At 39.0% G+C, this 16793-nt stretch overlaps 2 protein-coding genes across 4 annotated transcripts in view; one reads left to right on the forward strand and one right to left on the reverse strand.

The window, feature by feature from the left end:
• Nucleotides 1-9370, forward strand: part of SLC7A6 (solute carrier family 7 member 6) — a 41835-nt gene extending 32465 nt beyond the window's left edge. For all 3 annotated transcript variants that reach the window (XM_059824702.1, XM_059824704.1, XM_059824703.1), the window contains exons 6-10: nt 4864-4967; nt 5933-6029; nt 6271-6420; nt 7137-7320; nt 8741-9370. In XM_059824702.1, coding sequence (XP_059680685.1) covers nt 4864-4967; nt 5933-6029; nt 6271-6420; nt 7137-7320; nt 8741-8835 — 630 coding nt within the window. In that variant the 3' untranslated portion in view covers nt 8836-9370. The remainder of the gene's footprint in view (nt 1-4863; nt 4968-5932; nt 6030-6270; nt 6421-7136; nt 7321-8740) is intronic.
• Nucleotides 9371-10783: 1413 nt separating this feature from the next.
• On the reverse strand, nt 10784-16758 carry SLC7A6OS (solute carrier family 7 member 6 opposite strand). The gene is made up of 5 exons (XM_059824913.1): nt 16600-16758; nt 15330-15707; nt 13239-13436; nt 12237-12366; nt 10784-11783 (listed from the first exon to the last, which is right to left on the reverse strand). The coding sequence occupies exons 1-5, from the start codon at nt 16756-16758 to the stop codon at nt 11662-11664; spliced, it is 987 nt and encodes a 328-aa protein (XP_059680896.1). The 3' UTR covers nt 10784-11661.
• Between the last annotated feature and the right edge of the window lie 35 nt (nt 16759-16793).

Below are 16793 nucleotides of genomic sequence, written 5' to 3' on the forward strand. Positions count from 1 at the left end.
ACCTTGTGATTTGTAACATAAATGTAGGTCTTTCTAATCGTCTGTGTGCCTGAATTACTGTGTGTGAGGGCAGTATCCTGTGTATTTTGTTGTGGCAGCTCTTTATGCGGGGCAATTCCCACTGCTTTTAGTTCAACCTGTTTGTACAGAACTGTTGCTTGGACAAAATGGACAAAAAAGTGTTCTTGCAAACCATTCGCAAATTACCAGCTGATGATCGTGACATCAAACTAACCCAAAATAAAAATAAAATGTAGTTAAATCAGTCATTCATGTCTTGAAACAAAGCTGTAATTCAGTTTTCGACCATTCTTCTGGGAGTAATGTAACATTTTAGTCATGACGAAATGAGGGCAGTTCAGCTGAGAAGTGCATGACTGGAAGTTTCTTCATTATTATTCCCTGTTGATGGTTTGGGGGAAAAAAAAAAATCAGAGTTAAGGGGAACAATTCCAAGTGCGTGTCTTTCTACAGTGTGCGTGTGCATATATATATATCTTACATGGCCAATGGATGGGAGGGCATAAAAGGACTTTATCTGTAATTGCAAGTGCTATATCAGCCACTGAATTCTCACTGTTTCCTAGCTGTTAGAAGCAGTTACAGTTCAAGTCTGGACTACAGGACTTGTCAGTCTATAGCAGAGATGACAATTTAATCTCTTAATCCTTCTTGCTCTTTAGACTTTCTCAGAAGAAACCTGAGAAGAAATCCATCCCCATAGTGGTGGCTTTCTCCTGTTATGGTGGACTAAATGCTTCTGCTATAGCTGCCTCCAGGTAGGCTCCTCTGTCATCCTCCGCATACCCTTGCAAATGCTCCATTCTTTCCCCTGATGCCAGCTCACTTGTTTTTATAAATGCACTTCACTACTCCCAGAAGTAGTGGTTGTTAAAGTGGAATTGGTCAAGTGCTCAGTTCAGAGCCCCGGTCTAGCTCATTTGTGGAGGATCCATGATTGTACAATTGCGGTTTTAGCAGAAAGCAGCCACTAACTCTTCTCCCTCCCCCTTTTTTTTTTTCTCTTGGTACAGTGCACGTGGTGTATGTGCTTGATAACTTGATTGCTTTTTGTACTTTTCTCTGCCCTTCTTTCTTATACAAAATAACCCTCTGACATATGCACACAGTTGAATGCTTACTGTGGCCATTTTTACTTACACTTCAGTAACACTTGCTGTAAGAAACACTGTAGAGTTCATTTGGTTTTGTCATTGCTCACAAGAGAGTATAGCTCAGCTTTGGAGAAGACATTTCTTGGCATCTGTTAAAATTGGAGTGTTGAAGGATTTATAGATGTGTACTCTGAAGTATAAAAGTTTGTTTATAGTCTGAGTAGTAATACATGAACTTGGCTGATTTTTATGTTAGAAATGAGGGTGAAACCCTGTCAGAAAACACCTGCATAAAGGCAGGTGGGTCTATACTTGTCGTCTTAAGCTAGTTAATATCACTAGAAAGTTTAGCCAACCTTCAGGTACCTTTCAACTTTGTTTTGCTGAAAGATCATTTTGCAGGCAGATCTACTTGGCAAACCAACTGAACTTTCTAGATCATTCTCAGTTAAAATACTCTTTTGCCTTACCTCACTTAGGGAAGAGTTAAGCTCTTGAAGTTAATGCTCCACCCTTTGCTCTCTCAGGAATCCCAAGTGCGACATTAGAAAGTACATTGGAAATGACAGTGTTTGGTAAAGGCTGTCACTAGGTTATTCTCTCTTTTGAAGAGGCTGACTTGCACAGATCTAGGGAAATTAATTATTTGGCTTTGAGCTGGATCAACAGTTGCTATACATCATACAGCTTGCATCCAGGATACATTGAATCTATAGCGTCTTCATCTGTGTATAATTTGTGGCAGTGATACCATAGCTTTGCCTTAACTGTTCATGGTTATATGAGTGATTGCTGTTTTCCAGGATGTGTGAAACAACATTGTCATATCTTAGAAAGATTGGATATACATTATAGGATGGAAATGGCCTTTGAGTTAGTCCCACATCTGGCATTCCACACTGGCCCATTACTAGATGTTTCAAAAGGAAATGGGAAATGTTTGCAAAGAACAAATGCCAACGTGCCTTTTGAGGGAAAAAGTTTCTCCAAATGACATATTAGCTAATTTGCATCATACATTTTCTCTCTCTTCTTTAACTTTAGCTGTTAATATTACTTATCTAAATGCTTATCTTTAGGCAGCCTTACTAAACACCTTCATTCTCTAACATCTTATTGAGTGAGTTCTGTATCTTAGCTTTGTATATTTAAAAAAAAATCCTCTAGCAGTTTTAAGTTTGGTGTCTAGTAATTTCACTTGCTGTTTGGCGTCGGAAATCAGCAGTCCAGGTTTAAATCATCCTTTAAAATATAACAACAACTGCCTATTAGAATTTTCATCTTGTCCTCATTCTTACTTGTTCTGTAGAAGTTGTCTTAATTCATTCACTGGATCATTATGAATTACATTCTGCTTTGGGAAACCAGGTTTCTCAGAGCTGCATTTAGATCCAATAAGGATCTAAGAGAAGCACTGTGGGTTCTAGTAATTATTTATTCTTGAGCAGCAGAAATCTTTTATATACAATGATGTAAATTAATTGTTGCTTTTTCAGTTTCAATTACTGAAAATGGGTAATCTATGGTATACAGAACACATTTCTTATGGCATGGTCTTTTGCTAAATCGATGTTCTGATTTCAGCATGAAATAGAATTCATACATGGATTAGTTCTTTTATACTTTTCTCGTGTTAATTTTTATAATTTCTGTGGGAATCTGTGCGTGTGCATTTTTCCACCCCTGTGTTGAAGCTCCGTTGTGAGGGAAGCTATACTAACGTGTAAACTAAAAGAGCTCAGGAAGAGATGTGCTTTAGTAAGAGTCAGGGTGACTAACACAGTTGATGCATTGACTTGGAACCTTTTGGCGAGGTTCCCATGGAAGTGATTATATGCTTTTGCATTGTCCCTTAGCAGCAGGAAATCCTATCTGCCTTAGCTGAGGCTCAACTAAATTACACAAAAGGATAGAATAAATCTTGCTTTCTAGTGTAGCTGATGGTGTACAGCTAAGCAGAGTTGGATTCTGAACCTTAACCTGGATAACGTGCTGAACAAAGCACTTTGTCAACCCAGACAAAGAACAGGAAACTTTAACCAGCCAAGCTTTGTTTTATGTCAGTAAATTTTTCTGCATTTTATGGTTTAAAGATTGACATTATATACAGGGTTTTGCCTCGTGAAAATCAATCGCTCATTTAATGGAAAAAAATCTATGTGAAGTGATTTAGGCTTTTTTGACCTACAAAAACATTGAGAAAATAGATCGTAATGCATTGCTTTCGGTGATCTTGTTCCTGGAGTAATTAAATCAAAATTTGACCCCTGTTAAATCCAGGTAACTTTATATGCTACAAACAAAGGCCAGTTCTGAATGTTAATCCACTTTGACTGAACTTCTTAGCTTATAAATGTTATGATGAAGACCAGTAGTTTAAAGGGGAGGTCAAGGAGGAGGTGTTTCAACATACTAAAATATTAAAAACTGAAGAAAATTTTTGTAATAGAAAAGACAGACCTGCAGAAAGCTGAACTAGTATACATGCTTTTTATGTCTGAGGATCTTGAAATTGATAAAGCAAGAGAGAGCTAAGAAAGTGATTTAGAGAAAGATTCATAAAAGGTTTAGATTGCTGCTACCTGCTGAGGTGTAAAATGTTCTAATACCCACAAAATCTTTGGGGTTTGTTTGAATACCACTTATACATAAGTATGTATCTTTCTGTTTCTATAAATAGTGATTTCATACTGTCTAATGTAGACAGGATCCCTTGCTACCATGACTGTAAAAGAAATCATGGAAGTAATTTAGCTATCAGTAGGCAGAATTGGGATAGGAAGGCTTCCACCCACGTCCTCTGAACACAGTGTGAGCGGATTTCTGCTTAACTCCAAACATGCTAATGTTCAGCCATGTACAATGCTCAGACCGAGATGGGATTTAGAATAGCTGTCAGTCTTCATATATTACATTTCTTGATTTTTCAAACATTTTGTCTGATATTCTAAGTCTCTCTCCCTTTTTTCTCCATTCAGGAGGCTGAACAGAATTGACCAGGACAGTATCTTGCAAGTTATTACCCATTTTCATAGTAGGTCCCAGATCACTGGCAATCGATGGCTCTTACCACTTGCTGTGAAACTTTGATGCCCCTGGTTTCTCGGTTTCAGAGCTCTACCGTGAAAGTCACCACAGTTGGCCTGCAGTATTGTCTAGCAACATTGACAAATGACTGCTAATAAAATACTTGCTCTGTTGTTTGCCATGTTGTAAGAGTAGAGCCCAGTGGCTCTGCTGGTGGAGCTAAAGGAAAAGAAGATGTTGCTTAGGAAATTGAAAAAAAAGGAAAATAAAAAAGATTCCTAGAATAGTGTCTATAAACAGTAGGTGTGATGGTGGCTATGTTTATCATCTGCAATATGCGCTTCCCTTTTTGGATATGTAATAGTATTTTTGTCCTTTACTCTCTGTAGTCACTATGTTACACTTGAGTTCTGTAGTTCAGTTAGATAGTAAAATATATTAGGATTGGTGAGAAAATTCGAAAAACGTTTTGTTTTCCTTTGTGACCGTTATTTTTGTAAGCAGAAAATGTGAGTTCAGGTGCTTGGCTAAAGAAGTTTGTGCTTATTCAGAATCCATAAATAAATAAAAAAGCTGTGTGCTTTTGTGCTGCATTATGGATTGTCCTTATTGTATTACTATTTTTCCACACAAACTTATTACAAAAGCTTTGATGTCATTGTTTTACATATGCTTTGTTGCAGAGATTTTCATGTTTCCTTTTTCTTTTCCCTTTCATTAGACATTTGCTGACCAGGTATTTGGTATCTTCAGCTGGACAATTCCCATTGCTGTAGCCTTTTCTTGTTTTGGTGGACTTAATGCTTCAATTTTAGCATCATCAAGGTAGTGCATATCTCTTTCTGTTTGACAAATGTTCATAAGTATTTTTACATGTTACTGTTAATGTTCGTCTATTATGAGAGTGGCAAAAATGCTTTTGTAACTGAAGCTGTATGTGGAGTACAGTTAAAGATCAAATTAATGTTGTCTGTGTGATGAGTTCTCAGGCCTTCTGATTATTTGGATTGAGTTATCTTCCATTTTACTTGATACAATAATTCTAGCAAGTTACTGTTTTCAATTGTATTTACTTGAAACTTACTGACTTTTTCAAATCAGTATCTTTGAAGTTTTTTCCCAAGTAAAAAGTTTTAAAAGTTGCTACTTCTGTTAAGCTGCAGTCAGACTGCTTAGGATACAGTATAGAACCTTTCCTCTGAGCACTGATTGTGCACGTGATTAGTGAAAGTTTTAAATAGATTTTATTCAGGCATTTTAACATCCTTCCTGTCCATTGAATGTATGTGCAATGTCTCTGTACTGAGAACAAATATGAACATGACCTGGTGAAGCAGTCAATATAGAACAACTTGCATTTGATAATAAAATGATGTGCGCTTTTTATTTGAGCATGTGGTTCGGTGACCTCTTTTTAGAGACCTGGTGATCTCTTCTGGTTGGCATTGAACACTGTTCTGCTATAAGCTAGAATGTTTTCAGCGCTACCTTTTAGAATTTTTTAAAACAATAGAAATTTATTTCCGTTACTGTAGATATTTTCTATTTTGCCTGTAGTATTGTTTTCTAAAAATGGGTGTTAACAGCATGTTTCTAAAAGCTTACGTATCTTTTAACGGTTGTTGTGCAGTACGGCTTTACCAGAAGGGTGGAATCCATGTTCCAGATCAAAGGATGGAAATTCAGTGGTGTAAATACTTATTTTGACTGGTATTGTTGTTTGATTTTCTGTAATACATTTTCTCTCACCTGTGGCCTCAAAAGTCTGTTTTCTGATTTGTGTTTTCCAGGCTATTTTTTGTAGGATCTCGAGAAGGTCACCTTCCTGATCTGTTGTCTATGATCCACATAGGGAGGTTCACACCTGTGCCAGCACTGCTCTTCAATGTAGGTTATTATTGCTTTTCTTTCCAACTGTTCAGATGTGCCTATATGAATTATTTAAAGGAAGACTTCAAAAAAAGCACAAGAGAGAACTTCAGCTTTACTGTCATTGAGGTGATTTCTGAGAGGCATAAAATCATGCCAAACACCAAGCAGTAAAACGTGTTACTTTCATGCAGAAAGCTGCATAAACAGTAAGTTTCAAACTTCTGTTGTTCATCTCACTCCTGTTCTTTTCTGACAGTGTGCTATGACCCTTGTTTACCTGGCTGTGGAAGATGTCTTCAAGCTTATTAATTACTTCAGTTTCAGTTACTGGTTTTTTGTTGGTCTGTCTATTGCTGGGCAATTATATCTACGTTGGAAGGAACCAGATCGACCCAGGCCTCTTAAGGTAATATTTAATTATTACAGAATTGTTTAAAAACCCTCTTTTACATAATGTAAAAGTACTGTCTAAAATCTGGACCATACATGTTATGCCTAAAGGTTACAAATTGATCAGGACACAATACACGGCTTTCATTTTATGTTGTACTGTGAAAACTAGCTTGTCTGCTAGATAAGAATAAGTGATTATTGTAATAGTGTACTCTTTTATTGTATGTTCATTCAATCAGTAGCCCTTCTCGCTGTCAACTGGAGAACGTCTCAACAGAGTAACATAGTAGTTAGCCTTTTTTCTTGGATTAGAAATCTCAAATGGGGGATGCTTATCTGGACCACATTTAGGTCTGATGGTGTTTCAGTTCAGTATCCGATCCTCTTACCACCTTCTCATACTTAAAGTTGATATGCTACACAGAAAAGTCATTCTTGTTTCCTGGGATTTATTGGATTTGTCTAAAACCACTTCATACTGTTACACAGTTTCTTTCAACACAGCAGAGTTACCATACTTGATGACTTTGCAATTTTTAGCAGCAGTTCTGTTCAAGAATTATTCTGCAATTTGCTTATGGTTCCAAATAGCCAGATGTATAAGAGAAAGAGCAGATAATTCTACAAAGTAGGGTTGAGAGGGAAAAGTCTGTAATTCTCACCAAAACATTTGTAACTGTAGGCAACAAATATTTCAATAACATTTTGTTCTGTTTCTTCTGTCTCCAGCTGAGTGTGGCTTTCCCAATAATATTCTGTTTATGCACAGTATTTCTGGTGGTAGTGCCACTCTATAGCGACACCATAAATTCATTGATTGGAATTGCCATTGCTTTGTCTGGGATTCCAGTCTTTTTCTTGGGAGTCTACTTACCTGCATCAAGGAGACCTCAGTTTATCAACAAGATTTTAGGTAAGTTTCTTTGTAGATGGAGATGTTGTTAGGAAAGAGGAAACTTAAATAAGTGAATCTCAGTTTGTTGATGAAAGGGGTTGTGGTCAGTTGACCCCCGCCAGCAGTTAAGTACCCACAGACCCACTCGCTCACCAGCACTCCCCAGGAGGATAGGGGAGAGAATAGGAAGAACAACGGTGAGAAAACTTGTTGGTCAACATAAAGACGGTTTAGTAAGCGGAGGAAAGAGGGGGGGAAAAACCCTGCTGCTGCAAACACAATCACTTACAACCACCCACAAGCAGACCGATACACAACAAGTCTCCGAGCAATGGCCATCTTGGACGACAGCCTCCCACATGCACACACTTTTTTGTCTACCCCAATTTTTACTGCTGAGCATGATATTAGATGGCATGAAATATCCCTTTGCTTAGTTTGAGTCAGCTGTTCCGGCCATCATCTCCCCTGCTAACTTCCTGCCCATCTGGTTGCAGGGAGGCAGAGTGGGAGGAAAAAAAAAAGCCTTGATACTCTGCAAACACTGTTAGCAATAGCCAAAACATCGGTGTGTTACTGACCCTGTTTGAGCCACAAATCCAAAACACAGCACCATATGGGCTGCTATGAAGAATGTTAACTGCATCCCAGCCAGACCCCATAAAGGGGTATACTGATTTTATATATGTTTTTACACCCAGATTTTATTTACTGTATATTTACAAGACCGTCCACTTTCTACAGACTTTGTCCTCAGTGTTTATGCATTTCTCTTTAATCAAGCACAGAAAAGTCTTTCTTAAGCAAGGCTGGCAACTGTAAAAGGGCTGGACATTGTTGGTAATGCAAGCTAACTGTCTTGCTTTACTGAATTAGTTGTTTGAAGATGGATGGATTTTATGTCAGTCACAGATGGAATTTTGCCTTCTATTGAATTGCTGCAGTAAAATTGTACATTTTTCTCCAGCAGTACACTGTTGTCATTGTTACTGTGTGAGAAAACCACGATGAGGGATGTGGAAAGGAAGGTTTATAGCATAAACTTAGAATGCAACTGGATGTGGTGCTGCAGCAGCTAGTGAATATATAAACTCAGTAATCTTGTTACTTTCCTGTGTGCTATTTGAAGTTCTTGTTTAATCTTTTTATTCTACCAATTTTACACTCTTAATTATAGAGAAAAAAAGACTTTAGTTACTTGGTGGCGTGCCTAAGAAAAACAACACCCTAGGGTATCAACAGAACAGTTTTAAACATTATGATGTGTTGAAAAAAATTGAGTGGAAGATACTTTTTGTATTAACTTTGATCGTTTGTTTCCCTTAAGAGAAGTGAGGCAGCATTCTTGACAACTAACTTTCATTAGTCAGATGCATGTTGTGTAATTAGCATTGAGATAGGTGGCTATTCTTCTAATTTATCTTCACTTTCTTTGCAGGTGCAGTCACACGAAACATGCAGCTGCTCTGTTACTGTGTTTTAACAGAGACGGACACAAATGAAGAAAAGAAGTTAGAAATCAAATCCAACTAAAATTTCAAAGCCATTACAAGAAAGAGGAGGGAAGATAAAGCAATTATGACAACCAAAGGGAAGAGATGGAACTGGAAAAAATGGGAAAACTGTTTCCGGTGGTCTTTCAGAAACACTGAAAATGTATTTACTTGCAGTTGGATTCCCACATAAATCATGCCCTTGCGTCACCCTCCTAAACCGTGGCATATTTTCAGGGCATGTTTTCATTGGATAATGATTATCTACTCATTTCAGGCACACAAGCTATGCGTCAATACTGTTCCTTCTTCAGAATTGGTATTAAAATGGTAAGAGCTAATGGATCAAATTCAATTTCTGCAGAACCAGGCGGTGAAGTAATGCATTTTTAAGTTAGACTGAAAACCACTTTGACTCAAAAGACCAAAAGTAATTTCCAGCTTAATTCTGATGGATGTTTGCATGAAGTGATTTGCTGTGCTATCCCAGTTCTTATCACAGAAGACAACTGGTCACAACAAACTACCTAATTTGTCATTATTAGCAGAAAAATGAATAAAGTTATGCGACATTATTTAAAGACTGAACCAACCTTTCTCCCTTAAAGATAAGTATTCTATTCTGTACATCATGTGGAAACGGGATATTCGACTGGGGCAAGGATTTAATCAACAAAGGACCTTAGCACTAAAGATTTGGTTAACATTTGATAATTCTTTCCTGTTAGCGTGTTAGTACTTGATCAACTTCTGACAGGCTTTATGAAACTTACAGAATTAAAATGTTCAGTTTGAAGCTTGTAAGCATTTGTTCTTCAGCTGTTCCAGTGAACACATAATTAGTGTTACCTCAACAGTCAGAAAAATCCCTTTCTAAATTTCAGTGTTGTTAACCAGAAAACGACCATCCAAAAACTCACAGAACAAATCTTTTTTTCTTCTATAGCAGAAGTTCTGTGGCAGCAACTAGATCTTAAAAGCTAAGTTGCAGGGCGAGAAAATAGGAATAAAAACAAATAAAAAGTAGTATTGCAATACAGACCAATGCTAATTAGTAGTATTTGTAATTCCAAAGCTGTAAGCCTAACATCCGGACACTCTGTTACTGAATTTTGGTGCAGCAAAAGGTAATGTGAAGCCAGCCTGTTCGGCTAGCAGAGCAAGATACACTTTCAGAAACATACCTGGAATTTTTATCTTAGTTCAGAATCTTTACCTGAGCTGAGCTCACCCACATGTGCATTTTTTTGTGCATTTTTTTGTGCATTTAAGTGGAACTGAATCTTGTAATCACAAGAATATGGCTGAAGCAATGCACACTTCAAATGCTGCACCACATTTGCATCAGCCACTTGAATAATAGCAAGAATATTTGGATTCTTGTACTGACTCCCTGACCAAGGTTATCTTAAGCTACAGATAAGGGCAAGGTGTAGTAGATGGTGAAAACTAACATAAAATGGAGTCTTGGGCTACCTTTGTGAAGCAGCAGTGGGATTTAAGATATAGTTAAATTCTAGCCGAGGAACTTTGTGTGCAGTGGGCACATAAACATGTAGGGTCTTCTCACTATTTAATGAAAATTAGCATTTAGCTATTACAATATAGCTCTTTAGTCTTTCACATGATTGGAATGAATTCTGTATCTAAGTTGAGACTGCTGTCCAGTGGGCAGCATAGCAGTGGGCTAGGGTTGTGGCATAGGTTAACAGCCATATTAAACTTTCTGTGAAACCAAGGAAAAATTATTTTGCCCCACTACCTTGACATCACCAGCTGGAACTAATTGACCTGAAGTCACTGCTGCAACCCACAGCTCATGACTGACATAGATCTAACATCTTATTAGCTATTTTTTTACAGACTCAAGTAGGAGAGTGATGAAATACTTTGTGTGTCCAAACAGGTAAGATTAAATTGTTTTAAAGATAAATGCAAGTTAAAATGCTGACATGGCTTCAGCTGTGACCAAGTCCTGTGATCTTTAAATGAGTAATAAAAACCTAGTCAATTTTTTTTTATTTACAATTGAAATGCACAGATATTGTTCTACTCCAACAGTAAAACTACTGGAGAGAGATCCAGCAATAAAATGGACAGGTCAAGGCATTTCATATGCTCAAGCACTTGTAAAGAAAGTAACTTGAAACTTAGGAACAAATACAGTAGAAAGCACTAGGACAGGGTGTCTTTTTCCAGGACTTCCACTTGCCATCACAGCAGACATGTTGATCTTCTTGTGAAATCATGACTGATGTGTCAGATAAGAAGGGCTGCTGCCAACAGTACCTCCATATACAATGTGGAGGTACTGTTGGTACAGGTACAAACACTTGGGCATGCAGCTTTAAAAAAAATAAAGTTCCTTCAGAACCTCAACATCACAGAATGGGCAGAAAAATTATTCTAAAGCATACGGTTATCTTTTGCTTGGAACGAAAATTTGCATTGTCAAGTTGTGTATTCACACCCGTCTGTTTAATATCTACCAGCTGATGTCGGCTGCTCAGATATTAACAGTCCAGATAGATAGTAAAAGGTTTTAGCATTTACTGGAATCCCAATCTAGTATCTAATACTCAAGCCTAGTCAGTAAGCATTAGGGTGAACCATGCTAGTCACCAACAGTTTCAGAAGGCCAGACAGGCAAAAATGTAGCTTTAAAGCTCATCCATGTAAAGAGTGGTTTCCTACTGTCCCCATGAGCACAACTTAACCAGAAAGTGGTTTTCCAGAGGTCTTTTGTGGTGTTTTTTTTAGTTCAACATTCTTACGAGTATCTATCAGCAGCTGTCTGGATTTTCAGTTCTACTGCAATGGTAGAATTTCATCTTCAGTATGCATTTCATCTTCAAAAAAGGGGCTGTCAGTCAGAATCCAAATCCTGGATCTCATCATATCCAAATTCCTGTAGAACCTCCTGTCGGTATTTGTTCCATGTTCTTCTCCTGTAACATTGGTCCTCATCACTGAAGCTCTCTTCAGACTCTAAAGAAAGAGCATCAATACTTTCAGATTATCCCTTTTTAGTTAAACAATTAGGTTAATCAGACTATTTTAAGCTCCTTGAGTAACTAACAAATACAAAGTCTGAACAACTTCCATATTAGGTGAGGTTTGACTTGTGCTTGGAGGGCACTGGGATGGGGACTTAAGAAAGCAGAGGCAGTGTTTTACAAGTCATCTATTCCTTCTCAAAACAATCTATCCTTTGCAAGTGCAGCAACCTGAAGTTCTTAATTTTGACTTTGCAAAACCACTAAGGTCCCGTGTAGTTCCAAGAAAGATGATCCTTCTCTAAGCAGATTTAACCCATTACAAGAGCAGAACACTACCCCAGCAGTGCTCAGTTAGTTACTTTTTTAGAAAGATGGCATGTAAAAATGGACAGGATTTATATGTGCACAGCATGAAAGCAAACAATATTTATGACAGACATACCTTTTTCTCCATCACCATCTTCCTCAGGTAAGAATTCATCTTCATCAGGATAATCATTACGCCAGTTATTTTCATCATTTTCATCATCTTCATCTTCATATATTTCCACTGGAACATGATCATCATCTACCTGCATGTCAATACAAAACATAACATTCACTATAAATACAGACACTCGGCATTAAGTGGTTTTTCATCCACCTATACAATACTATACAGATCATAAAGAGCTAAGAGATACTTATCTGCTGCAATCATAAGTTATTCAACAGTTGCACAAAGCACACTGTAGAAAAATTTGTATTGTCAGTATATTCATAGCAATCTGCTTTAGGTGAAAAATCAGTTAAGTCATGCATTTAAATGTTCCAGTTCAACATTTAAATGCCAAGGTTAACGTCTAAATCCTACTCACTTCAGCAGTACTGTAATAAATGAAGAAAAAGCAGCTTCAGGTTTCTGATGTGCAAGTCTATTGATCACGCTATCTATACAGTGAAAGACTAAAGCTTACATTTAACTTGCTAACTCCAGAGTCACTGAAGGACAATTCTATTACAAGAAAATACCTCATATTAAGATTAAAATCAAGTCCTCAAATATTGAAAAAGTTGTGTGTGTCCCCTTGCTCCTTTTTTTACTCAACTGTATTTACAACTACATTTTAATCGCTGCCTCCTAGTCACAAATGAAATGAGAATTAGTTAAGTTTACATTTGTGTGCCAAAATTCATTTCACAATTTGAAGCCAGACATATTCTTCTGAGTACATAAGCACTATCCCTTCAGTTTTCATTGTCATACCATAATTTGCTTGAAGCAACAGTGACATGGAGGACCACAGGACTAGCAGTTACAAAAAGTCTAACACAGAAGTCACTGAGCATACATGTAGTATCTCAAAGGGTCTTTCTTGGCATGGCAACTTTTAATGATAGGACTTTAAGCACATTTATTTGTGACACTTCTATTTAAGAAAGATCTGTTTTCCCACATCCTTACCAGTTCATATTCTTCTCTATAGGGCTGTACAGAAAGGATATTTTGGATCCAACCAGGGGCTGATGTTTCCATATAGTAGATATCATAAACATACTCATCTTCTTTCTCACTGTGTTCTTTTTTACTATCTTCAGATACATTTAAACGCTCACGGATCATCTCTACTGCATTGCAAAGAATCACATCTGGATCAGTCTTCTGCTGAGAAAAAAATAAAAAAGTGCCTATTTCCCCTGAAGCCATGCACGCAAAGTCTTAGTTACAGCCAACAGGTTTCTTTGCAGATAGTAGCCAACAGCTAGCTAAGAATGATGTTCTGAAATCTTAGACTGAAACGCTTTCCCACTGGAACGCTGATATTTGGAACATTAGCAACCTAGAACAGAAAGACATCAAAGAATTTTCTAATTAACTTAGTACAGCCAGCTATGCCTTGTTTCAGGTAACAAGAGAAAACTTACAGGACAAGTTCATTAAGAACTACTGAAGGGCATATGACTAATCTCATAGAACTGTTCATCTGTTTCTGATGGCATGTTCATTGAAAAGACAAGTTTTAAGACAGCCTGTGCTTTGTATAGCATTACGCTTGCAACACTGCAGGGAAGACGTGTGTACCGTAGCACTGACAACATGCAAGCATATTACAGTATACAAAGTGTGCAGGAGAAACGATGAAAACGTGACAGATTAACAGGGAAAGGCTGACAGGCCCTACAGATACGCTTTTTACTTCCTTTATTTCCTCACTTCAGCATTAACACAGAAGGAATTTCTTCATGCTTTCTCCTTCCTAATAAATTATTTGCAGTGTATTTGCTTTAGTGACCTGTACTTGAAGGTCTACACAGGCAGGTTTTTGCTGCCAATTTTTCTCTGCTAGAGGTTTTCAAAATACCTTGTCCAACCCACAGTGGTGTCTCCTGAGCTACCTAAGTAATTCTAAGGAACAGCTACAGACCAGCCTTTTATTCACTTCTAAATACTCACAGAGCGAAGCTTACTTCTCGCTTTCAACACTTACTGCTAGCTCTAGAAGAGTTAAGAGGAAAATTCTGATGCTACCTCAGTTTCATTTGTGTTTTTCTAATCAGGATAGTGATAGATAACAGTTACCAAACAGATCTCAAATGTCTGTTTTTACTACTTGCTTATCAGAAAGCGAAAGTTCATACTAAAGTTTGATGGCACAGCCTTGAAATAACCTATGAGAAATGCTGAAGGATGACAGCTGATTAGGCTCTTCCTCACCCAAGTATCTTCTTTAACATTTATGTTTTCCTCAGAGCTGTGATGGGCCGCATAAGTAAAGCATCCATGTGTACTTATGTGCAGTAAAGGAACTACTAAAGAAAGGGTACACAGCCCTCTTACCTTCTTTTCCATATGGCTACGAGTCTTTTTAATACAAAATCTTCCTAACACTCTGTATGCAGGGCAACCCCACACAGAAAGCAGAGCTTCTTCATACTTAAAACCATTCTAGATGTTGAGCAGATACTCCTCCAACTGAAAACATAAACTTAACTCATAATACCAATGAAAACACGATGTAGGTGCTTAAGCAGCCTGCCAGACACCTAAAGTTCTGCTAAAAACAGAATACACGATAAAACCATATATGGGAATTAGGAGGAGGGGAGGCTCAAAAGTATCTTTTTTCACCTTTAGTGAATCTTGCCTACAAGTGACATTCCTAGGCATCTGGGTGGATAAGAAGACACTGAATTAGGTTTTTTCTTTTTCTAGTTAGAGAAGTTAATCAAAGACCTCAGAGATCCACCTGACAGATGAATGCGAGAATTTATACATCAGAACAGCGTACAGAAAAAATAGGGAGGTATACACCCTTCCTGTAGCAGCCAACTCCACATGGCTGGCTGTCTCAACAACATTACTGCACTTCAGAATCTTCATGGAAGTTACTTCCAATACATTAACTGTTCCAACTTGCAAATACCTAGTTAAAGCTCCTGTTAAACAGTGGAATACTTACAATACAAAAAAACTTCTACAGCAGTCAGTTTACCCATGTGTACCAGTCAACAGTGATACCAAAGTACTTCAAGTACACTAAGTTCATTTGCTGACCTGTGGGTTTGCAGCAGTTACGCTGGAGCCTCCCACCACCTCCTCTTCTTGTACAATATCAAACAACTGGAACTTCCCACAGCAGTCCGAGCTCTTATCCACAGCACCGCTCTCCTTTTGTGAAGCATCTTCCGTTGCTTCAGAGTCTGATCTGTCACCATCAATCGATGCCTCGCCATTTATGACAGGTGCAGCTGTTTCAGTACAGTTAGGTCGATGGCTGGCTATTACACGGTAACGGTTTTCCTTCCTTTTCACTTGCTTGGAAGAGCGGAGTTCCTGAATGATTCGCTGAGTGCTTCCTAAAGAGGGTCGCAGACTTTGAGCTGCTTTGTCTCGAGTGATCACTTCTTGAACATATTTCTGAACTGGTTCATTCTGGGTAGAGGAACAAAAAGAAGGACTATAAGGACACCATCAACACAGTAAGTCATACTCCTTCCTAGAAGCGGTTAATAACTACTATTACTGGTGCTTCGTATTTGAGGACTGCAGTACCAATGTTCCTAACAACATTCAAGTAACTTCTACTACTGCTTTAAGCAACACAACTATCGTAATATTCTCTCGATATGGGGAAAAAAGTGTATTTGTAAACTGCAAGACTGTTTCAATTTGATTTTTAATATACTTTGTGGTACAGAATAACCCTCCAAACAAACACATGCTTTTGGAAGACTGCGATGGTCCTAAATTTAAGGCAGAATATCCTCTACAGTCTCCTATAAAGACCAGCTCCCAAGAAAGACCAGTTTCATTCGATATGAAAGGCGGATGAAAGTTGTTAACCTTGTAGGGCGGAGCTTCAGCACCTCAAACAGCAGAAATTCAAGCTTCACTTACTGACTGTTCTGCAGTCTGTAAGTGAAGAACGGTCTGCAAGTACAGAGAAGTCAGTGCGGAGCGCAGCTTTAGTGGCGGTCACTCTGAGCGATGGTCCTTAACTAAGAGCCTGCTCTGCGCTCAGGTACGCTGCTGCGCAGCCGGCCAGGCAGCGGCGAGAGAAGGCCGCCGGACCCGTGCCTACCAGGGCAGGCCGCCGCCTCGCTTCGAGGCGCTGCTCTCCAGGCCACCGGCAAGAACTCCGCATCCACAAGGCACCCGAAAACCCGCGTGCAGCAGCGCTGTAGACCCGGAGAGAGCTCGCTGCTTGTAAATGCCCCTTCAGGAGTACAACGAGATACGCCGGCTGCATCAAACCGCCCCCGCCCGCCTGAGGCGCGGCCCCGGCCTACACCGGCCCCGGCCCACAGCGGCCGGGCCGCGGTACCTTGGAGGACACGGTCGCCACCAGCTTGAAGAGGCTCCTCTCCACGGGCTGGGCGCCGCCGCACTCCGTGCGCAGCCGCTTGCAGGCGAGGAGCAGCGCCTCGGCCGGCTCCGTCCCGCCGCGCTTCCGCTTGACGCGCAGCACCGCCGCCCGCTCCATGGCGCCCGCGCGGCACGACGGGAAGGGGCGGGCAC

This window comes from Gavia stellata, chromosome 15 (assembly GCF_030936135.1).
Source record: "Gavia stellata isolate bGavSte3 chromosome 15, bGavSte3.hap2, whole genome shotgun sequence".
In the NCBI taxonomy this organism is placed as follows: domain Eukaryota; kingdom Metazoa; phylum Chordata; class Aves; order Gaviiformes; family Gaviidae; genus Gavia; species Gavia stellata.